Source organism: Carassius auratus, chromosome 12, assembly GCF_003368295.1.
Source record: "Carassius auratus strain Wakin chromosome 12, ASM336829v1, whole genome shotgun sequence".
NCBI classification, from domain to species: Eukaryota; Metazoa; Chordata; class Actinopteri; order Cypriniformes; family Cyprinidae; genus Carassius; species Carassius auratus.
Window position 1 is genome coordinate 15,237,831 of NC_039254.1, and position 19,719 is coordinate 15,257,549.

Here is a 19,719-nt window from a genome sequence, read left to right on the forward strand (position 1 = left end):
ATATATATATATATATATATATATATATATATATATATATATATATATATATATATATATATATATATATATATATAGCAGACACTTTTATCCAAAGTGACTTATAGTGCATTCAGGCTATACATTTATTTTTCTTATTTTTTACTAACATGTGTTCCCTGGGAATCGAATCCACAACCTTTTATGCTGTTAACACAATACTCTACCACTGAGGCACAGGAACAGACATAGCATATTAAATTAGATTAGATTCAACTTTATTGTCATTGCACATGTAAGGTACAAGGCAACGAAACGCAGTTAGCATTTGACCAGAAGTGCAATTAGCAGTAAGCACAGAGTATACAAGGTCTACAATATGTACAATAAATATACAGATAAAGCGGTATTATGGACATAATTAACAGATTATAAATACTATCAGCATGATATACAGATAGGTGTACTATTAACATACTATACAGTTGGATTATGTAAAAGTGTATGTACACTATAGGCAGAAGCTATGAACATATGAACATTATTTACACTATTGCAATGGACAGTGAAGTGCAAAATATTTCAAATTGCAAATGGATTACTCAGTATTCTGGATGAACAGACAGTAGTGCAAGTAAAAACAAGTTTACTGTTTTTTGCTTGTTTGTAAATGTGTGTGTGTGTGTGTGTGTGTGGTGTGGGGGGTCTTGGGGGGTGTCAGAGGGCAGAGTTCAGTAAGGAGACAGCTCTAGGGAAAAAGTTGTTCCTGAATCTGCTGGTCCTTGTCCGGAGGCTCCTGAAGCGCCTCCCGGAGGGCAGGGGGTTAAACAGACTTTGGTCATGGTGAGAGGAATCCTTGAGAATGCTGCCAGCTTGACATAGACAGCATTTCCTCAGGATGTCCTCAAGAGCAGGAAGTGGTGTCCCTGTGAGGAGTTGGGCAGTTTTCACCACCCTCTGCACCACCCTATACATACATGCTTACATACATATGTATACAAACCATAGAAAATGTAGTGTATCATGGTTCCCACAAAAATATTAAGCTGCAAAAACTAGTTTTCAACATTGATAATACTGAGAAATTAGCATATTAAAAGATTTCTAAAGGATCATGACATTGAAGACTGGAATAATGGCTCCTGAAAATTTAGCTATGTATTCAGTAACTTTGATCCGTTTTATGCTGACTAAAATTGTACTCAAAAAAAAATATAATAAAAAAAATAAATAAACCCGCAATGGCTAAAGTATTGAGTACCCTATTCTAATACAATATTGTGAATTATTTATGCTAGAATTATTAATTGTCCATTTTTAGTGTATACTGTTATCCAAAATGTGCACATTCATTAGCACATAACCTGTGCATTTACACAGAGATTCATGGGAAGATATGACCTCCAAAGCTTTGTTGTTGCCTAAAGTGTGACTGTAAACTTGGATCATCTGTGCCTTTATGTTATAAAATTGCAAAACTGAGTTCAACATTCAAACATTTAATAACTGTTTGCAAATCCCACAGAAGTGATTGAAACGTGTCATAGACTGAATCTTACACCGAACATGTTAAGGATTAGCAGGTATAAAGTCATTTCATTATGTGATATTGAATGATACAACCCCCCCCCCCCCCCCCCCCCCTAATTCATTTATTTATGTTTTTGCTAACCTTGGAGGCTTGCCTTACAGCAGTTCTGATTTGCATCATTTTGTGCAGATACAAGTTGTAATATTATGTATATGATGATATTATTATTAAGCTTAAATCTACAGGATGTCTTTGCGTGAGTTAATTAACTCACTAGTGAACTGCTTAAGTTCAGCTGTGTTCATTCAATGTTCAGCTTTAGAGCGGGTCAGTCCTTGACATTACTGACTAATGGACTATTTTAAAAGCAAATTCTTCCTAGTTTTTCTTCATTAAAAATGGTTAATATCTTTTTAATAATTTTCATCAACAGTATGTTTTAATAAAAATAAATTATCATCTTAATGTGAATTTTTCGTCTCATCATTATTGCTGACAAAATCAAAAAAACCTTTTGTTAACGAACAGCATCTTTAATAATTCTGCCTCTGATGCATCAGAATGCAAACACTCTTTCCATGGCTCAATCTGAAGTGTATAATGGTTCGTTTCTATCAACACAATACAATTCTGACTGATCTCGTATCCTATTAACATGAGTGTCCTAAAGTGTGCTTGTTTAAAGTTGCTTGTATCTGAGCTGTCCTCATACAGCTTATAGATTCCCTTTCTCCTTGGTGGACCATTTGATGGCCTCTTGGTGGATAGTTTTCTTAATACTGGGGCTGAATAGGATTTAATGTAATCCCACTCAGGGAACAGATGGACTGATAGCATTCCCTGCCTTAATGCAGACCTGCGTTTAACTCATGGGCTATATTTACTCCCCGGTGAAGCCCCTCCCAAATCCTCTCACTGTCATGGATAATATCTAGACACCAGTTTCCCTCCGACAGTGACTAATTCTAGTGCATGAACATTGGAGATGAATCTTCATTTTAGAGACTCTTTAATGAACCACTTGCTCTTGCAATGTTCGTACACAATGTTGATAACCACCAAGAAAAAAAAAAGAAAAAAGAAGAAAAAAAGCCCATTGAATTGGCCATCCTTTTTGTTAAATAATTAAATTCATTTGTGAGACACCTACAAATGAAGTAAACATGGCCATTCCTTTTACTCCTTAATATTAAGAATGTATAGTAACAAGATGTAAACAATAGCCATGGTATGTTACATGATTTTAGTGTGAAAAAAAAAAACATTTTTATTTTTAGATCCAATTGAAGTTGCTATAACCTCATTATTAATATATATATATATATATATATATATATATATATATATATATATATATATATGCAACTCTTTCAATTACTAACCTTTTCCAGCAAGTTCCTTTTTTTTTTTTTTGTTTTTTTTTTGTTTTTTTTTTACTAAATCAATACAATTATAATTTTTTTACAAACAGCATGAAAGCCACAAAACAACTGTGATATGGTGAGAACAACTTTACAACACAAATTATATTTTATATATTTACAAATGAAATGGACACCATTCACTTCCAGTGTAAATGCCTCACCACAGTCTTGATTTTTTATAAAACTAGGGTTGAGTTGATTGTGGTAATCAACACTAGGCCTCGCATGCGCATGCTTACATGATGTAGACACATCCAAATGACTTAAGTAGCCATTGTTATTTCCCGTGAAATCCGTCCAGACTCTTTAAAATATAAATCTCTATTATCAGCCTAACATAGTAAATCAGGGTAATCACAGACAAAATAATAATAAATAAATAAATAAATAAATAAATAAATAAATAAATAATAATAATAATAATAATAATAATAATAATAATAATAATAATAATAATAATAAATCTAATTTAATCAATTGGATATATTTGATATATTTTAAGAAACGCATGAAAACAAATTACATTTGTTGAAATTAAGTAATTAGAGCTAGACAAATTATAGGAGTATATATAGCACAGATCGTTTTGCGTTTGGAGAATTTAATGAGAACTATTTGAAATCACTCTGAAATGCAGTTTAAAACTAATTATGTTTCTCGGGATTTTTATTTATTTATTTAATTCCATTGGTATGAGTAACATTTGAGATCTTAAAGAGATATCATTTGTTTGTTTGTTTGTTTCCAGTGAGTGGCCATGCTCTAATAAGATTACTCCCACGCCACGCCAGGTGCGTATTCACCAGCATGAGCTCTTAAAATAGATGGCTGTCATTAAGGCGGAGAGACCACAGAGGCTGGATCACATTGCCACCCAACTTCGTGATATTTTCTCTCTGCGTGGGAATCCTCGCTTTCCTCGGGAGTGAATTAAAGACAGAGGGCAGCAGAGCTCCTAAACCTGACTGCTCGGGATGCGTTCGGCACTGAGGAGTTTCTGATACTCTCCAACCGTCTGAGGAGGATTTGCATGGCTTTACAACTCACGCGGTAAGACTTTCTGCGCTTCTTCAATCGCTGCGCAGTAGCGCGTCAAGAAAAGTTAGTGACACTTTGCACGCAAAGCTACTCCGTTTTTGGATTGTTATTCCGATGATTGACAAGTCGTTGGACGAGGAGGTGAGTGACTAAGTAAGGGGTTTATATCTCTTTAGGTTGGGTACTCTGAATGATATTTGGGGTTTGGGTTGTGTAGTATCTTCGGTTCTTGGCGCGTAACGGCGCATGGAAAGGATGTGAATTGCACACAGGACGTGTTGACGTGCTAGCAATTGCATTTGGAAGATTTATTGATGAAAACCGGTTAGTGGTTTTGATACAGTGACTGACACAGTTTCCCAGCCTGACGTGAGGGATGTGTCTTCAGGACTCCGGATTACCGTGTGCTCATCCTATTACGCCGCACTTCCCGCAATCTGTTGCCTCCGCGTATAATTCATTTAACGCAAGTAAAATAGAAATCGATCAGATTAATTCAAACAGTGCTTACAGTCTAAAATGTAACAATAGTGCGCATGAAAAGTTTGACTTGCATTCAATCGTTGTATTTACTATCGTTACCATATACCGTACTATAGATATTGCTACTACTGTAAAATCATACAGTTAACATGATACCTTTTTTGTCATTATGCTGTATGTATGTATGTTGGCTATTAAACAGTTTTAACAATAATTAGTAAGAATGGCATTTTGGTAATAACTGATAGATTTTATTAATTAAATACTGATGTTAACTACTATATACCTTAGTGCCTAAAAAGTGAAATAAGGAGATATTTTCAACCTGGCTTGTGTTGATTAAGTCACATTAAAGAAACTGACTTGAATAAAACCAGTCCATTTAGGTGTTACAACGTAGGGACATTCGGAACATTTGAATTTAAGCATTCCTCCACCGAACCAAATATATCTTCTGTTCTTTTCACTAGATTTGATGTCAGACTTATCATGATCAGCTTTCTGAAAATAAGAAAACCTCTTAAATGAAATAGTATTAATATTAATATTCAATTCTTACTTCTAAACAGCAATGAGATTAAATCGAGATACAGTAGCATGCTTGTCTGAGAAATAGCTCATAGTTTTCTCATGCACTATATGTACTCAACAATGTCTGAAACTCCAAAGGCTGATGTCGGTATGAACTCAAACATTTATCAGATTCTTAAAAGACCAGCTGATCTGAGCTATGGCATCCGCATTTTTTTTATTTCATTTCATTTCATTTACATCAAAATGAAATTCTCATGTAATTTTAGAAGAAGAATCCAAAACAAACAAAGCTGAAACATACTTTAACTGAGAGTCTCCTAAAAAGCAACTTCTGAACAATGTAATTTTACTCCGGGGGACCTCCTCATTTTAGTGTTCTTCTAGATATTTCAGTGTTATCTGACACTGGTGATGAGTTACAAAGTTAGACTGTATAAAAGGAGCTGGTGTGGATCTACAGGAACACTAAATGCCAAGTGAACACAATGAAAAGCTGCCGGTCTTCTGTAGTGATAACCTCCTCTGGAGCACGTATGGCTTCTACCCCTCCTTTCTTCATTAATTATTGACCCCCACCACATGTTCCTCAACTCCCGTGTTATTTGTGATGGTGTCTGTCTCCGTGATGCAGGTTAGGTCAACAGCTTGTGAGTCACCCAGTGGGTCTATTACCATGGCGCTTTGTTTACCCCTTTTAAATATTTACAGAAATAGACATGTGCTGGTGGGTTTTATGCTAAATTAAATGAGCTTATCAAATCTTATCCCTATTTCCTCTTCCGACAAAAATAGTTAAACAATGATGTCTCTCTCTCTCTCTCTCTCTCTCTCTCTCTTTAATATACACATTAGAAAATTATTATATATTTTTTAAGTGCACTCTTGCAGGTCACAAGCTTAAAATCCAAATAAAGCTGGTCCAAAAGATGCCCACATACCTGTTAATGTGCATTTCAAGGGATAGTTTGTCCAGAAATTAAAGTTATGTCATTAATTCCTCTCCTTTATGTCGTTCCAAACCATTTTGTTCACCTTCAAAGCACCAATTAACAGTTCAACACACATACATAGAGCTCATCAAATACAGTCAACAGAACACTTTAAATATTTACAGAAATAAACACATGCTGGTGGGTTTTATCGTAAATTAAATGAACTTATCCAACCCTATCCTCATTTACTCCATTGAAAAAAACATTTCCTTACAGTGTAGAAAAATACGGAAGATAACTCCAGTTAATCCAAAAATGAAAACTGTCAATTAGTCACCCTAATGTATTTCCAAATCATTTTGTTCACACAAATGAACACCTCAACACACATACACAGAGTTAATCAAATTTGATCAACAGGAGTTGTTTAATATTTACAGAGAAAACGTGCTGCTGACAAAACAATTTTAAACAATTTTCATATGGTGTATTAGAATACAAAAAATAACTCTTGCAGGTCTCAAGGTTAAAATAAATAAGCCAAAAATGTCAAGTTCAAGTGTGTTTCAAGAGAGAGCTCATCACAAAAAGGATAAATTTGTCATTAATCACTTATGTTCAAAAGATAATTTATTTAAAAAAGACAATTACGTCATCAATTATTCACATTCACGTCATTCCAAAACCTTCTGTTCACCTTCGAAACATAAATTAACACATCAACACACATACATAATGCTCAGCAAATATGGCCAACATAAGCTTTTAAATATTTACAGAAATAGACACGTGTGGATGGGTTTTACAGTAAATTAAAAGAGCTTATCCAACCCATTTCCTCTGCTGACAAAAATATTTAAACATAATATAATAGAATAGGCAAGAGAAGATAACATTTCTGTATTTCTAGCATATATCCTAGCAATTCTTTGTGTGTAAATTCATGTCGGCTATTCTGAAATTGCCAACGTGGCCAAAAGCCAAGCATTCATTGCTTTTTAGCTATGTCCTTCATGCTTGGGATTCTGTATATTTCAGCGTACCCTCCCCACCCGTCGTGCTTTGCGTGGGTTGATTCATTGCTAGGCTGCCCATCATTGTTTCACTGTCTCTGGCTGTCTCATTAAAGACATTGGCTAATAGGATTTATCCTGCTCTGAGGCAACCATAGTAAATGCTCATTTAGCTGGAGCACCCTCATCAAATGGGGCCTCTGTAATCAGACACTCAGGGATGTTCGGCCCTCCAATTCATCTCGGCCACCTGGTCTAAACACTGACTGGAGGGCTTGTGGGATACAGTGAGCCTGTCATTAGAAAGAAATGTCGTTTGACACATCTGACCCATCTGGGGTTGGCTAAACCTGGAAGGGGATAGAGAGAGTTTTGACCCTCTGATGGAGGTCGCCCTCTGACAGAACCCTCCGTGGCTTTGCATTTGCTCTTGGGCTGAATTCTGTCAAGGCTTAGGGGACTGCAGGTCTTTCTCAAGACTAAATACTTCTCAGCTTGTAGACATTTGATAGGTTTTCTGTCAGATTAGAATTTAATATTTATAGCCGCTTTTAATTTCTCACTGATAAAAAAAAAAAAAAAAATCATGAAATTTGATATAGTATTTTCTTATAAGCCGTACTCCAGTTATTATATGCTTAATAAAGTCAACTAAGTTATTATCTGCTCAATTTCTAAATAAAATTCTTTAATTTCTGTCACAACAGCTCTCTGGGAGTTTAGAATGGTAATGTACATGTAAATGTTATTGTGTCTTGCTACGCTGCAGCAGCAGAGCAAGTACCGAGACTTGCTACTTCCAGTACATGCACAGAAATACATAACATATAAAATAACCCCCATATATAACACACAATAAATTTGCCCTATAGCAGATATATAGACAGGTGGAGCTTGGGAAGGTGGAGGGTTTCTGATAAATTAGTCAAGTATTTGAATGTTGAACAGCAAGCTCATTGGCTGCTGATACAAAAATAAACCAATCAGCTCTGTCAGGTGAGTAATGATACCATTGTGTCATATTGAGGTAGAAATTCTCATAGAATGTGGGATTTACTTTGTGAATCTTCAAAACTTCAGAATTTGGTTAATCTTAACACAAATAATCACATGCATGCACATACATAGTACAGATTATGTTTATCCATTGATGTGCTCTACTGTATATATGTACACTGATCAATGGTTCTATTTATGGTTGCATTTATATGTATGTCTTTAGCAGATGCTATCTGCATACATGTAAATGCAACCATTCTATGAAGCAGCTAGATTACTAGAGAATAAATGCAGAAAAGAGAAAGAAGGGGATTTATTTATTATTTTTAGTTTATGGTTGTGGAGTGGCCAAGTGTCTTTAACTGCTTCTCAAAAGTTGTGATGGTTTCAGGTGGAGGCTGGCAGTTCATTCCACTGGAAGGGAGCAGGGAGCGACTTTAAATGTAAAGTGAAAATGAAATCTGTTCATCATATAAAGTGATTGTGTCTCTTTAGAAGACTTAGATTAAAGGATGTCTTTTAGGATGCTTTTATAAACTTTGATTAATGAAAGTTCTAGTGGAATGGTCCACCAAGATGGATTTTTCCTTATTTATTTTATGTGTGATATTTAGATGTATGCATTAGTGACTGGTTTAGTTTGCCTAGGTCTGTTTTGAATCCATTATCATATTTTTCCCATTTCATTCTTGATTTTAGCAAGCTGAACTGAAACATCTCAGGAAATTACCTCATGAATACTTTCAGAAACAGAATGAAGCAAGGAAAGAATCAATTCAGTTTGTGTTTGAGGGACACTTACATCACACACACAGGTGCACATTTTACACCATTAATCACGGAAAAGTAAGAAAGTAAATTATTCAACCATAAACATACTTTTGTTCCAACCGTAGTTGATACGTCAGTTAATTTGGTTCTTTTTTACCCCATATTGTGATTGTTCATCTCAGAAGATCTTGTGTTTCTGAATGAAAAGAAATTGTCACCAAATGATGATTAAACCAGTTAATAATTTATCCCCATCCATATGCTAAACAGTTTTACTTCAAAGTAGATGACAGCTTAAGAAGCGTAACTCATCACAAGGCGAATAGACATTAGTGAGAATAAGTCATGAGTCAGAGGAAAGACTTATTTTTGTTCATTTGCCATGGCAGATGACGTCCGCCTTTCTAAAAACACACATGGCCTGATTACCTCACACCAGAGATAATGAAAGAAGATTGATTCAGCCACTCATCTAATGGACAGTAAAACACTGTTGGTGAGATCAGGTCTTAAAGGAACAGATCATGCAAAGGGTAATTCTATTAAAAGTCTGACAGTAGTTGTGGATGAACCTTAGTTGAAAGGAAAAGAGCTGCTTGAACATTGTACAGAATATCTGTAAAAAAAATAAATAAATAATGGAATGAAAGAATTGGAACAGCACGAGGGAGATTAAATTTAGTTTTGGATAAACTTTCCATTTAAATGTGTATACATTTACTACAGCTAAGCAAAAACTATCAAGTCTATTGTGGTCAACAGTGGATGAAGAGTATGTTAATGTCCTCATGGCAGAATAAATCACTGCCTCCTGAAGTTCCATCACATTGCATTTCGCCCCTGCCTCATTATGTCCTGACTGTTGTTTTCTAGCTGTCGTGTGACTGAAAGTAATGGTGTACTGTTCCACAGTCAGTGAAACACAGAGCAGTGCATTGGATCAGCTGTGTTGACAGGTTCAGTGTGGCCCATTACCTTACTGATCTCTGTCAGAATCCCAGCCTACTCAGTTCAGCATTGAGGCTGACTGATTTTACCATTACCCACAATTCTCTAATAACTTGATATCACTCTTTGAGTGTCTTGCTTGTTGCAAGGAATTGTAAAAAAAAATAAAAAAATAAAATAATAATAATATAATAGGAGATTGAGCTTTGCAGTGGTGCTTTTGTTCCCCATGTTGAGATTCATTTGTGTTGCTGCAGCAATCTACCTTTCTACCCTGTGTCTTTCAATAACCATCTTGAGGCAAATTTTTCACAAGATTTATTCTTCAGGAAGCTTTATCTATTATTATTATTATTATTATTATTATTATTATTATTATTATTATCAGTCTGTGTCTATTGTTCTAATGCTTTATATGTCGTTCTATGTTGTTCTGTCTATCTTTTTATCTAACTATTGTTCTATTAGTAGGCTCAACCCCTGCCCACCTATCCAATTTATGATGTTTATTTTTTATTATAATTTGTTTTCAGAGTATACTCCAAATAACCAAATAGGCCTAATACACACATTGGGCCTAATTCATGAAACATTCATAAATATAGCAGTAAATTCAGAGTAATTTCCGCATAAAATGGACCTCCTTGAATTCCAATCATTTGCAAATAGGGCACTAGTGCACGCTCATTCACAATTAGCATAACCCCCAACTATGAATTACAGCTACGCAAATTGTGTGTCCAGGAACACAGCTGAATATTCTCGTCTACTTAATCAGGTTTGGCTTCATTTTATTCCATAAATGCAAAAAAGACTAATGAGCAGATATGACTAACAATAAATATTCAATAACGTGCCTCCACCAAAGTGTTGTCTATCTATCTATCTATCTATCTATCTATCTATCTATCTATCTATCTATCTATCTATCTATCTATCTATCTATCTATCTATCTATCTATCTATCTATCTATCTTGCTAGCTATCTATCATTCTCTCATACTGTGTCTGTCTGTCTGTCTATACAAATCTGTCTGTTCTCTGTTTATGTTTTTCTCTCAGAAATCTGTTTATCTGTCTGTCCAACAACAAAAAAAAGTCTTCCAAAACTATGCCCTAGTGGTAATTTTGACATTGGTGGCACTCATGTGGACTCATCTCATAAAAACAATTATTCTGACGTGATTTGAAAGCAGCATATGTTCAGCTCCTCTTTGTGAAATTGTGGCTTTGGGAAGCATTTACAAAGTCAAGCAGGTGTTGTTTCAGTTACTCTCAGAGATTAGGGTTTAACTAGAGAGCACCATTCTAGACCATTAGCTTATTGGAGAGCCGTATCTTTATTGTGCACTGATTGTAAGGCTGCACACAAAAGGCTGCACTCAATTTTGTCTAATTTCTCGAAACCAAAAATAAATTTAGAAGGTAACACACTTATAGAACTCGCCTCTTGCAAGCGTCTGCCATCAATCCATTGCATTCTTATGGCTTAGTGCTGAAGCATCTCTCATTGATTGTCCGAAAGGAAGACCTTTGTATTAAGGAATACAGGGGAAAGATATGCTTCCATCTTGACAACAGAGGATGAAATTACATTTGTGTCTCCAAAGACTCTTTCAGTTCAGAAGAACAAAGACCATTCATAATGATAGTCAGCTAGCATGGCAGTGCAATGATCGACTCCAGTGTTGAGGGTTTTGATGTAGTACAAGCCAAAAAGCTTTAAAGTGCATGTCACCCTCTCTCTTTTTCTGTATGGATGTCTCTTTTTCACTCAGCAATTGAACTTTTCATCAAGTTGCTTTGAATTTGCTGATGTGATTTGATATCTGGATAAGAACAAGTTGTATTTTTTGTTGTTATTGGCTTTTCAAAATAGCCTCTTTGTTTTGCAAAGCCTTGTCCTGATACCCGAAAGGAATCTGTCAAGATTGTATTACAGATGCCGAAGACCATCTTTTGCTGAGCTGATGTTCATTCGGATCTGATGTCAAATGTTTATTTTTGGAAATGCACTTATTTGCATTCACGCAGTATATCTGTCGATGACGTAAACTGACTTTGTTTTTGTTTTTTGTATCACCAATTCTGAGTACTGGGGAAAAAAACATGCCACAGAACTGAAAAAAAATAAAAATAAAAATTGCAGTCATGTTTTTTGTGCAGCTGAGTGTGTGTGTGCGTGTGTGTGTGTGTGTTTTCCTTGATTATTACCAGACCCATATGAATCTGTACCTGAAGAATTTTCACAAAATCTAAATATTTAAGTTCCAGTTCCACACATGTTTCTTGATTAAATATGTCTTATTTGTCATGAAATATTAAATAGTTATCGATTTTTAGGTTGATTTAAATATACATTTTTGTTTTCTAATTAATATTCATTTGGCTAACTAGATTATGCTGTTATTTAGAGTTTCACACGGTCAGAATTTGATTTGTGCCTGCTTTTTAGTAAAACAGGCCAATATAGGCAGATACAAAATAAATAAATAAATAAAATAAAAAAAATAAAAAAAAAACTCTGGGTACTGTAATGTTATATATTATATATAAAAAAATTGTTACAGGAACAAAAACGGCATCAGATTTCTTTTTCAGCTGCTTATACACATTTTCAAAACTTTGCCTCTTTTTTTCAAAACTTTACATACAAAATGCTAAATGCCTCACATCTCTTGCAAAATATAGCGCTCCATTCAAAATATCACAAACACAATTAAAAAGCAAACATTTTCAAACACCTTTTATAGCCTTTTATAGCCATTATATTAATTCCTGTTTGAATTTTATGTTACATAGAGATTGTGTGTGTTTTATGAAATTGAAAACTGAGGTAAAGGCTGAGAATTAGTGAATGGTTTTGTATGGTTCTGATGTTTGAGTGTCAGGTTTCAGAAATTGTGTGACAAGTAAAGATTTTGTGTGTAAGCAGTTTGAAAAAAAACAAACAAACTGTTAACTGGGTTAATATCTGGCAGACGGTGTTGACAAAATTATATATTCCTATCACACTGGGGTTAGACAATAAAGAAAATACTTTCCACATGTCTGTTTAACCATAACAATTAATGAAAACACAACTGGTTTGTTCACCCTTAAACTCTTCAGAGCTACCTTTGAATTTAGGCCCCCATCAATCAAATGACAAATTAATAAGTATGTAACCCTCGTTCTCTGAAGGAGGGAATGGAGATGTTATGTCAGAAAGAGTCTGATGAATGGAATCTCGCCCGAGAGCATGATCACCGGACATGATCAGGCCGGGGCTCACCACCTGATACCTAAAAGAAGTGGTGGGAACTTTGGGCCTGTACCCAGGCCGGGGTCTCAAGATAACGTGAGAGTTGGCCTGCCTGAATTCCAGGCACGCCGTGAAGAACACCAAGTGACAAAGAGGTTCTACTTCAAAGCATAGGCGTGTTTGGTGGACATGGCTCTAGCTGAAGTGATGGTAGCTACCACCTGCGGTGGCAAGGTACCTAAACCTTCTGCGACCCGTCTAGAATCCACACATGTAGGTTCCAAAGATCGGGATCTGGGTGCCAGAGGGTGCCCAGTCTTTGAGACAGAAGGTCCTTCCTAAGAGGAATTGGCCAGGGAGGAGTTCAAGTTCGGGGAACCATATCCGGCTGGGCCAAAAAGGCGCAACCATGAGCCTGCTCCTCGTCCTCCCTGATCTTGCACAATGTCTGTGCAAGCAGGCTCACTGGGGGAAACGCATACTTGTGCAGGCCCAGCGGCCAGCTGTGTGCCAGAGCGTCCGTACCAAGGGTGCCTTCGGTCAGGGAGTAAAACAGGGAATTTTCTGGAGAGGCAATCAAGCGAAGCGTTCCCAAATCAGCTGAACCAACTACTGGCGGAGTCTCCATTCCCTGGGGTGAGACTGCTGCCATGAGAGCTCATCGACTGCACCATTGAGCCTGGCCGGAATGTGAATGGCATGAAGTGACCTCAGATGCTTCTGACTGCACAAGAGGAGATGGCAAGCGAGTTGCGACATGCAGCGGGAGCGTAGACCACACTTCAGCAGGGCCCTGAAGCGGTGCAGAGCAAGCCGTACTGCTAGCAACTCGAGGCAATTGACATGCCACTGAAGTCGGGGTGCTGTCCAGGAGCCTGACGCAGCATGCCCATTGCACATGGCCCCCCAGCCCATGGCAGAGGCATCTGTTGACACAAAAACACGTCTGGACACAGGTTCTAGGGGCATGCCAGCCCGTAGAAACGTGGCGTCCAACAACGGGGTGAAGGTACAGAGGCAGGCCGCAGTGACAGTCTCTCGGAGCGTACCCAGTTGCCATGCCCATCTAAGGACTCGTTCGTGAAGCCAGTGCTGAAGTGGTCTCATATGGAGTAACCCGAGCAGTATGACTGCCGCCGCATATGCCATATGCCCCAGGAGCCTCTGAAACAGTTTCAGTGGAACCACCCTTTTGCCCTCGAATTGTCTCAGGCAATTCAGCAGTCAAAGCGCACGCTCATTCGTAAGCCGCGACCGAGTCTATTTCCATAACAAGAAAAGAGATCCTCTGCACAGGGGAGAGTTTGCTCTTTTCCCACTTGACCTAAAGACCCAGTCGGGCGAACTGTCTGAGCACCAGATCCCTGTGCTTGCACAACCGTGCTCGAGATTGAGCTAGAATCAGCCAGTCGTCAAGGTAGTTGAGGATACGGACACCTTGTTCCCTGAGAGGAGCCAGGGCTCCCTCCGCGACTTACATAAAGACGTGGGGAAACAGGGCCAACCCGAATGGGAGAACCTTGTACTGAAATGCCTGCCCCTCGAAAGCAAACCGAAGAAACTGTCTGTGTCAAGGGAGAATGGAGACATGAAAGTACGTGTCCTTTAGGTCGATCACTGCAAACCAATCCATCGGATGAATGCATTGGAAAATGCGCTTGGGCATTAGCATCTTGAACGGGAGTCTGAGCAGAGCTCGGTTCAAGGCACGCAAGTCCAGGATTGGCTGTAACCCACCTGTCTTCTTGGGTACTATGAAGTAAGGGCTGTAAAAGCCGTACTTCATGTCGGCTGGAGGGACCGGCTCTATCGCGCCATTTGCCAGCAGGGTCGCGACCTCTGCGCTCATGACAGGAGCATCTGTGCCCACCATCATTGCGCAAACATCCCAAAACCTGGGATGACATGAAATAAAGACATAATAAATCTGATGAAATTTCTGATGAAATGGAAAAGTTATCAAAACCATGTAAAACATTAGGCACAATTATCTCTCAGCAATCAGTGTTTTTTGAGCACTATTGTCTCCATCATTCACATAAATGGATCTTATTTAAATATTGCTATTGGTTTGGCTGTGTTATCTATATTCTCTCAGATAATGGAGACTCTTTATCGTTGTAAGATTCACTTCTAACTCTGTCTCCTCTGATTAGTTATAATATAAATAAATTGACCTTATTCCTCTAGGAGCAAAGCTTATCTTTTCCTTCCATCCAAACCTGTCAAAGCATGTTGGTCTTTGAGTCTTTTCCAGGAAGGTTCGTTGACCCCTCAGACATGTTGCAAACTTCAAAGCTGCACTTTTCTGTGGGTTGTCTCTCACAAGAAGAACGCGATCTATCTCTCTGCTCACTTCAAAGGGAAAGGTTATATGTGCAGCAAATGCTTTCTACCCATTGTTATTACCGAGGGTTTCAGTTTGATGCAACATCCCCAAAGCCAGACTCTCATTTTTTTTTTATGATGTAAAATGACTTGAGTAATTATGGCTGGAAAATTAACTTTCATTGTCTGTTTTGATACCATAATTAATTAGAATGTTCTGTGAGTAAACTTCAAAGTCCTTGGGATTGCTTTTTATGACAACGGTAAATACATTTCTTAAAGAGATGAAAATCAAATGGCCAGTTGGCATCTAAATCCCCCTGGGATCTGTCTAGAAATTCACTGGCTACCAATTATGCGACTTATGACTCATGCATCTTAAATGGTGCTGCTGCCATTATACGCACTTCATCCATAATCTGTCTCTTTATGTTCACAGGAGAGCATGCTGTAATACGTGAAGATGCGCCAGAGGTTGTGGCTCTTTAAATGGTTGGGAATTGGCATTGGTGTTCTTCTGCTCTCTGCTGCTAGCTACTCTCAAGATTCAGATGGTAAGTTCTTCCGCACAAATTTTCCTGACTGTCCGACATCTTCAATATTCCTGCTTTGGAGCAATCTAATTTAGATGATGATATCTGTGTTTTCCAAAACATGAGATTGCTTCATAAACTGGTGAGCTGCCTCTGTAGGTGCACTCCTGATAACCCAGAAGGTAGGGAGCATGAATATGAAGCATTTCAGAATGCATTGCAACAAGCGAAGTAAAAAAAAAATATATATGGCAGGCAATGTGAGAGAAATTTTGATTAGAAATATAAATAATTAAATACTGAGAAGTAGCAGTAAAATATGATTCATTTCAGAGAGGCTTGTTTTTCAAAAAAAAAAAAAAAAGCTACTGTGTTTAACATTGTAAAAGTCAATGTATGTGAATATAACACAGGCATCAGTTGTTACAATGTTACACACTGTAATGTTCACCACTGCAGAAACCATAATGACTTGGCATGGCAGTATGATAGATTCTAATTTCATGTAGGAAATGTGCACAATAGACCCTCTTTTCACTCAATATATGAAGACTCATATCCTTCCACATTGTACACCACTGGAATTTACTGTATTTCTTTTGTGTTGCTTAGTTATGCGCTTTCTAGTGTTTTATCAATGTAGCACACTGATATGAAAGTGGAAAAATTCTAGATTTTGATCCTTCACCTGCAAAGAGTTGGAAAATGCTTTTTCATTCAGTCTTCAATTCAGTAATCGATGTATTTTTTTTCCTGTTATCTAGAGTGTTAAGTATATAGTTAAGCCCTTAACAAGGCTTTTCGGTTATTTACTGACCCCTCATAACATTTAGTATGTACATATCACGTTATTGTATTTATTTATTTTATATAGAACATAAAATATTATTTTTTAGGGATAATTATTTTTCTCACAACAGTAATTTATAGTTACAATTGCCATAAAGCCATACAAATTACAGATGGGCACCATAAGTTAACATAAAATAGCATAAATCATTTGTGAGCTTTATTTACGTGTTTTTTTTTTCTTGTCAAAACTGCCTTGTGTGGAAATAGACCAACATTTTTTGGGACCATTATCATCCTCTCCAATGAGCTGTCGCCTCCAGAACTGCTAAATTAATAATTATTTTGAGCTGATTGTCAATGAAGCGTTTGAATGATTCATTTTCATACATCGAACTGATTTGTTGGTGATTCTAAAATAATTGTACTGTCTCTGTCATGATTCTGCCCTCGTGTCCTTGATTTTTCCTAGTCTTGAGGCAGGATCATGACAGACCCATGTTTTGTGTACAAGCACATGGCCTTGCCTTTGGGCCATGTGCTTGTGTTGTCTCGTTCCCTTGCCCCGCCCCCCTTGTTATCCTAGTCGTGTCGTGATTGTCCTATCTGTAACACCTGTCGTGTCTTGATTAGTCCCCCTATTTAGATCTCCTAGTGTGCTCTGTCTTGCGTCGGTTCATTGTTGTGTTACTTATGTGCTTCTCAGATGTGTTCCACACTTGTGACTGTGATTGTATCCTGTATACCGTGAGTGTTTGTTTATAGTTAGTGTTTAGTGTCTTTATCTGGTCAGCCCTGTCTTGTTTGGATATTTAGTCCTTACCCTAGCCCTTGTTTTCCCCCTCGTGGGTTTTTGTTTTCCCTTTTTGTATCAATAAATCCTGTGTTTCGTTACTTCCTGTCTGCACCTGAGTTCCTCCCTTACCAAGATCCTGACAGAATGAACCGACCACCAAGGAACTCAGCAGGCAGGAGGGCCTCTGAGCTTAAGCGTCAGGCGGAGTTCCGGAGGCTGTGCTGGACGTCATCCCCCGCCGACAGGAAGGGGGTCACCCTCCCATACTCGCCTGAGGGGGAATGGGTCCTCCGTAATTATGCCCGGCTGTGGGAAAGCATCTCCCAGGAGGAGCCACAGAGGTCCCCCCCACCTACCCAGCTGCCGGCGGTTCCAGAGGGTCGTATCCTGGCCGTGGCCACTCTGGGGGATCAGGCACATCCCTCACCGAGTCCTGAGGTGCCTCCCACACCCGTCGGTCTCCCCGGGAAGCGAGGGAGACGGTTATCGTGGGAGTCTGCCTCGGAATCGTCGGAGTCAGCCCTGCCAGAGACCGAACTCCCCCAACCCGCCTCTGACCCAGCTGTGGTCTCTGCACCGCGCCCAAGGAGGAAGAGGAGGAAGAGGGGGCCTGCCGGTCCTGTGACCCCGTTTCCTCCCGTGCCAGCAGCGGAGAGCGCTGGCGTGCCCGTGCCAGCAGCGGAGAGCACTGGCGTGCCCGTACCAGCAGCGGTGAGCGTGCCCGAGCCAGCAGCAGTGAGCGTGTCCGAGTCAGCAGCGGTGAGCGCTAGCGTGCCCGAGCCGGGAAAGAAAGCTGTATGCAAGTCGGCAGTCGTGAGAGCGGAGGAGAGAGCCGCGGCCGACTCTGCAGCAAAGACTCTTGTACAGTCGGTTTCATCTCATAAGGAGATGCCAATTGTCCTAGCTGCTAAAGCATTTTCTGATTATTTGTCCCGTCTTGTCCAAATTTTAGAAATCCCCGTCAGTCCTGTCTTGTCCCCTGACCCTGTCCCCAGAAGTCCTAAGTGTCCAGCCGTTGTCTCCCCGTGTCCTGTTGATGTGGCCCCGTGTCCCGTTGATGTGGCCCCGTGTCCCGTTGATGTGCCCCCGTGTCCAGTAGATGTTGTATCCCCGTGTCCTGTCGTCTCCCCGTGCCCAGTAGATGTTGTCTCCCCGTGCCCTGTAGATGTAGTCGCCCCTCGTCCTGTTGATGTAGTCGCCCCTCGTCCTGTAGATGTAGTCGCCCCTCGTCCTGTTGATGTAGTCGCCCCTCGTCCTGTTGATGTTGCCCCGCGTCCCGTAAGTGTTGCCCCGCGTCCTGTGTCTGCTCCTGTCAGTTATCCCGAGAACCCTCCCCGCCCCTCACCACCCAGACCTGCCCGTACCCCCCGTCGTCAGCCTTCGTCCTGTCCTCCTAGGATTCCTACCCCACCCACCCGCCCTGGTCTGTCCCCCATGAACTTTGTGGTCCCGCCCCCTCCCCTTCCCTGTTTGTTTTTTTTGATTTGTCACCCCAACCCTGCTGTTGTGTACTCATGTTTGCCTTTGTTGTTATTTGTCATGTCTTGCTGGTTTGTGTCTGTGTCCCAGTCTGTCATGTCAGTCATGTCCCATGTTTGATGTTCCCTTGAGGAGCGTCTGGAAGCCGCTCCTTAAGGGAGGGGTTCTGTCATGATTCTGCCCTCGTGTCCTTGATTTTTCCTAGTCTTGAGGCAGGATCATGACAGACCCATGTTTTGTGTACAAGCACATGGCCTTGCCTTTGGGCCATGTGCTTGTGTTGTCTCGTTCCCTTGCCCCGCCCCCCTTGTTATCCTAGTCGTGTCGTGATTGTCCTATCTGTAACACCTGTCGTGTCTTGATTAGTCCCCCTATTTAGATCTCCTAGTGTGCTCTGTCTTGCGTCGGTTCATTGTTGTGTTACTTATGTGCTTCTCAGATGTGTTCCACACTTGTGACTGTGATTGTATCCTGTATACCGTGAGTGTTTGTTTATAGTTAGTGTTTAGTGTCTTTATCTGGTCAGCCCTGTCTTGTTTGGTTATTTAGTCCTTACCCTAGCCCTTGTTTTCCCCCTCGTGGGTTTTTGTTTTCCCTTTTTGTATCAATAAATCCTGTGTTTCGTTACTTCCTGTCTGCACCTGAGTTCCTCCCTTACCAAGATCCTGACAGTCTCTGCAGTTCTCAAATTAAGATCTTACTGTAAGGGAAGATTACCAGTACATTTTGATTTCAGAATCTTGAAGTGTTAGAGACTATGTTTATGGTTCTTTTGATGTTTATTTATCAGAAGCTTGTTCAATGTAAAAATTAAATTTATGCATTTAGCAGACGCTTTTATCCAAAGCGACTCACAGCGACTTACAGTGCTATACATTTTTAGCTATCATGTGTTCCC

General features: G+C 39.3%; 1 protein-coding gene across 2 annotated transcripts in view; it reads left to right on the forward strand.

The window, feature by feature from the left end:
- The first annotated feature begins 3,893 nt into the window (after positions 1-3,893).
- LOC113111945 (protocadherin-15) overlaps positions 3,894-19,719 on the forward strand; it is a 232,806-nt gene continuing 216,980 nt past the window's right edge. Inside the window, exons 1-2 of one of the 2 annotated variants that reach the window (XM_026277216.1) lie at positions 3,894-4,113; positions 15,664-15,778. In XM_026277216.1, the coding sequence (XP_026133001.1) occupies positions 15,688-15,778 (91 nt within the window). In that variant the 5' untranslated portion in view covers positions 3,894-4,113; positions 15,664-15,687. The remainder of the gene's footprint in view (positions 4,114-15,663; positions 15,779-19,719) is intronic. The other variant, XM_026277217.1, reaches the window with a different exon arrangement.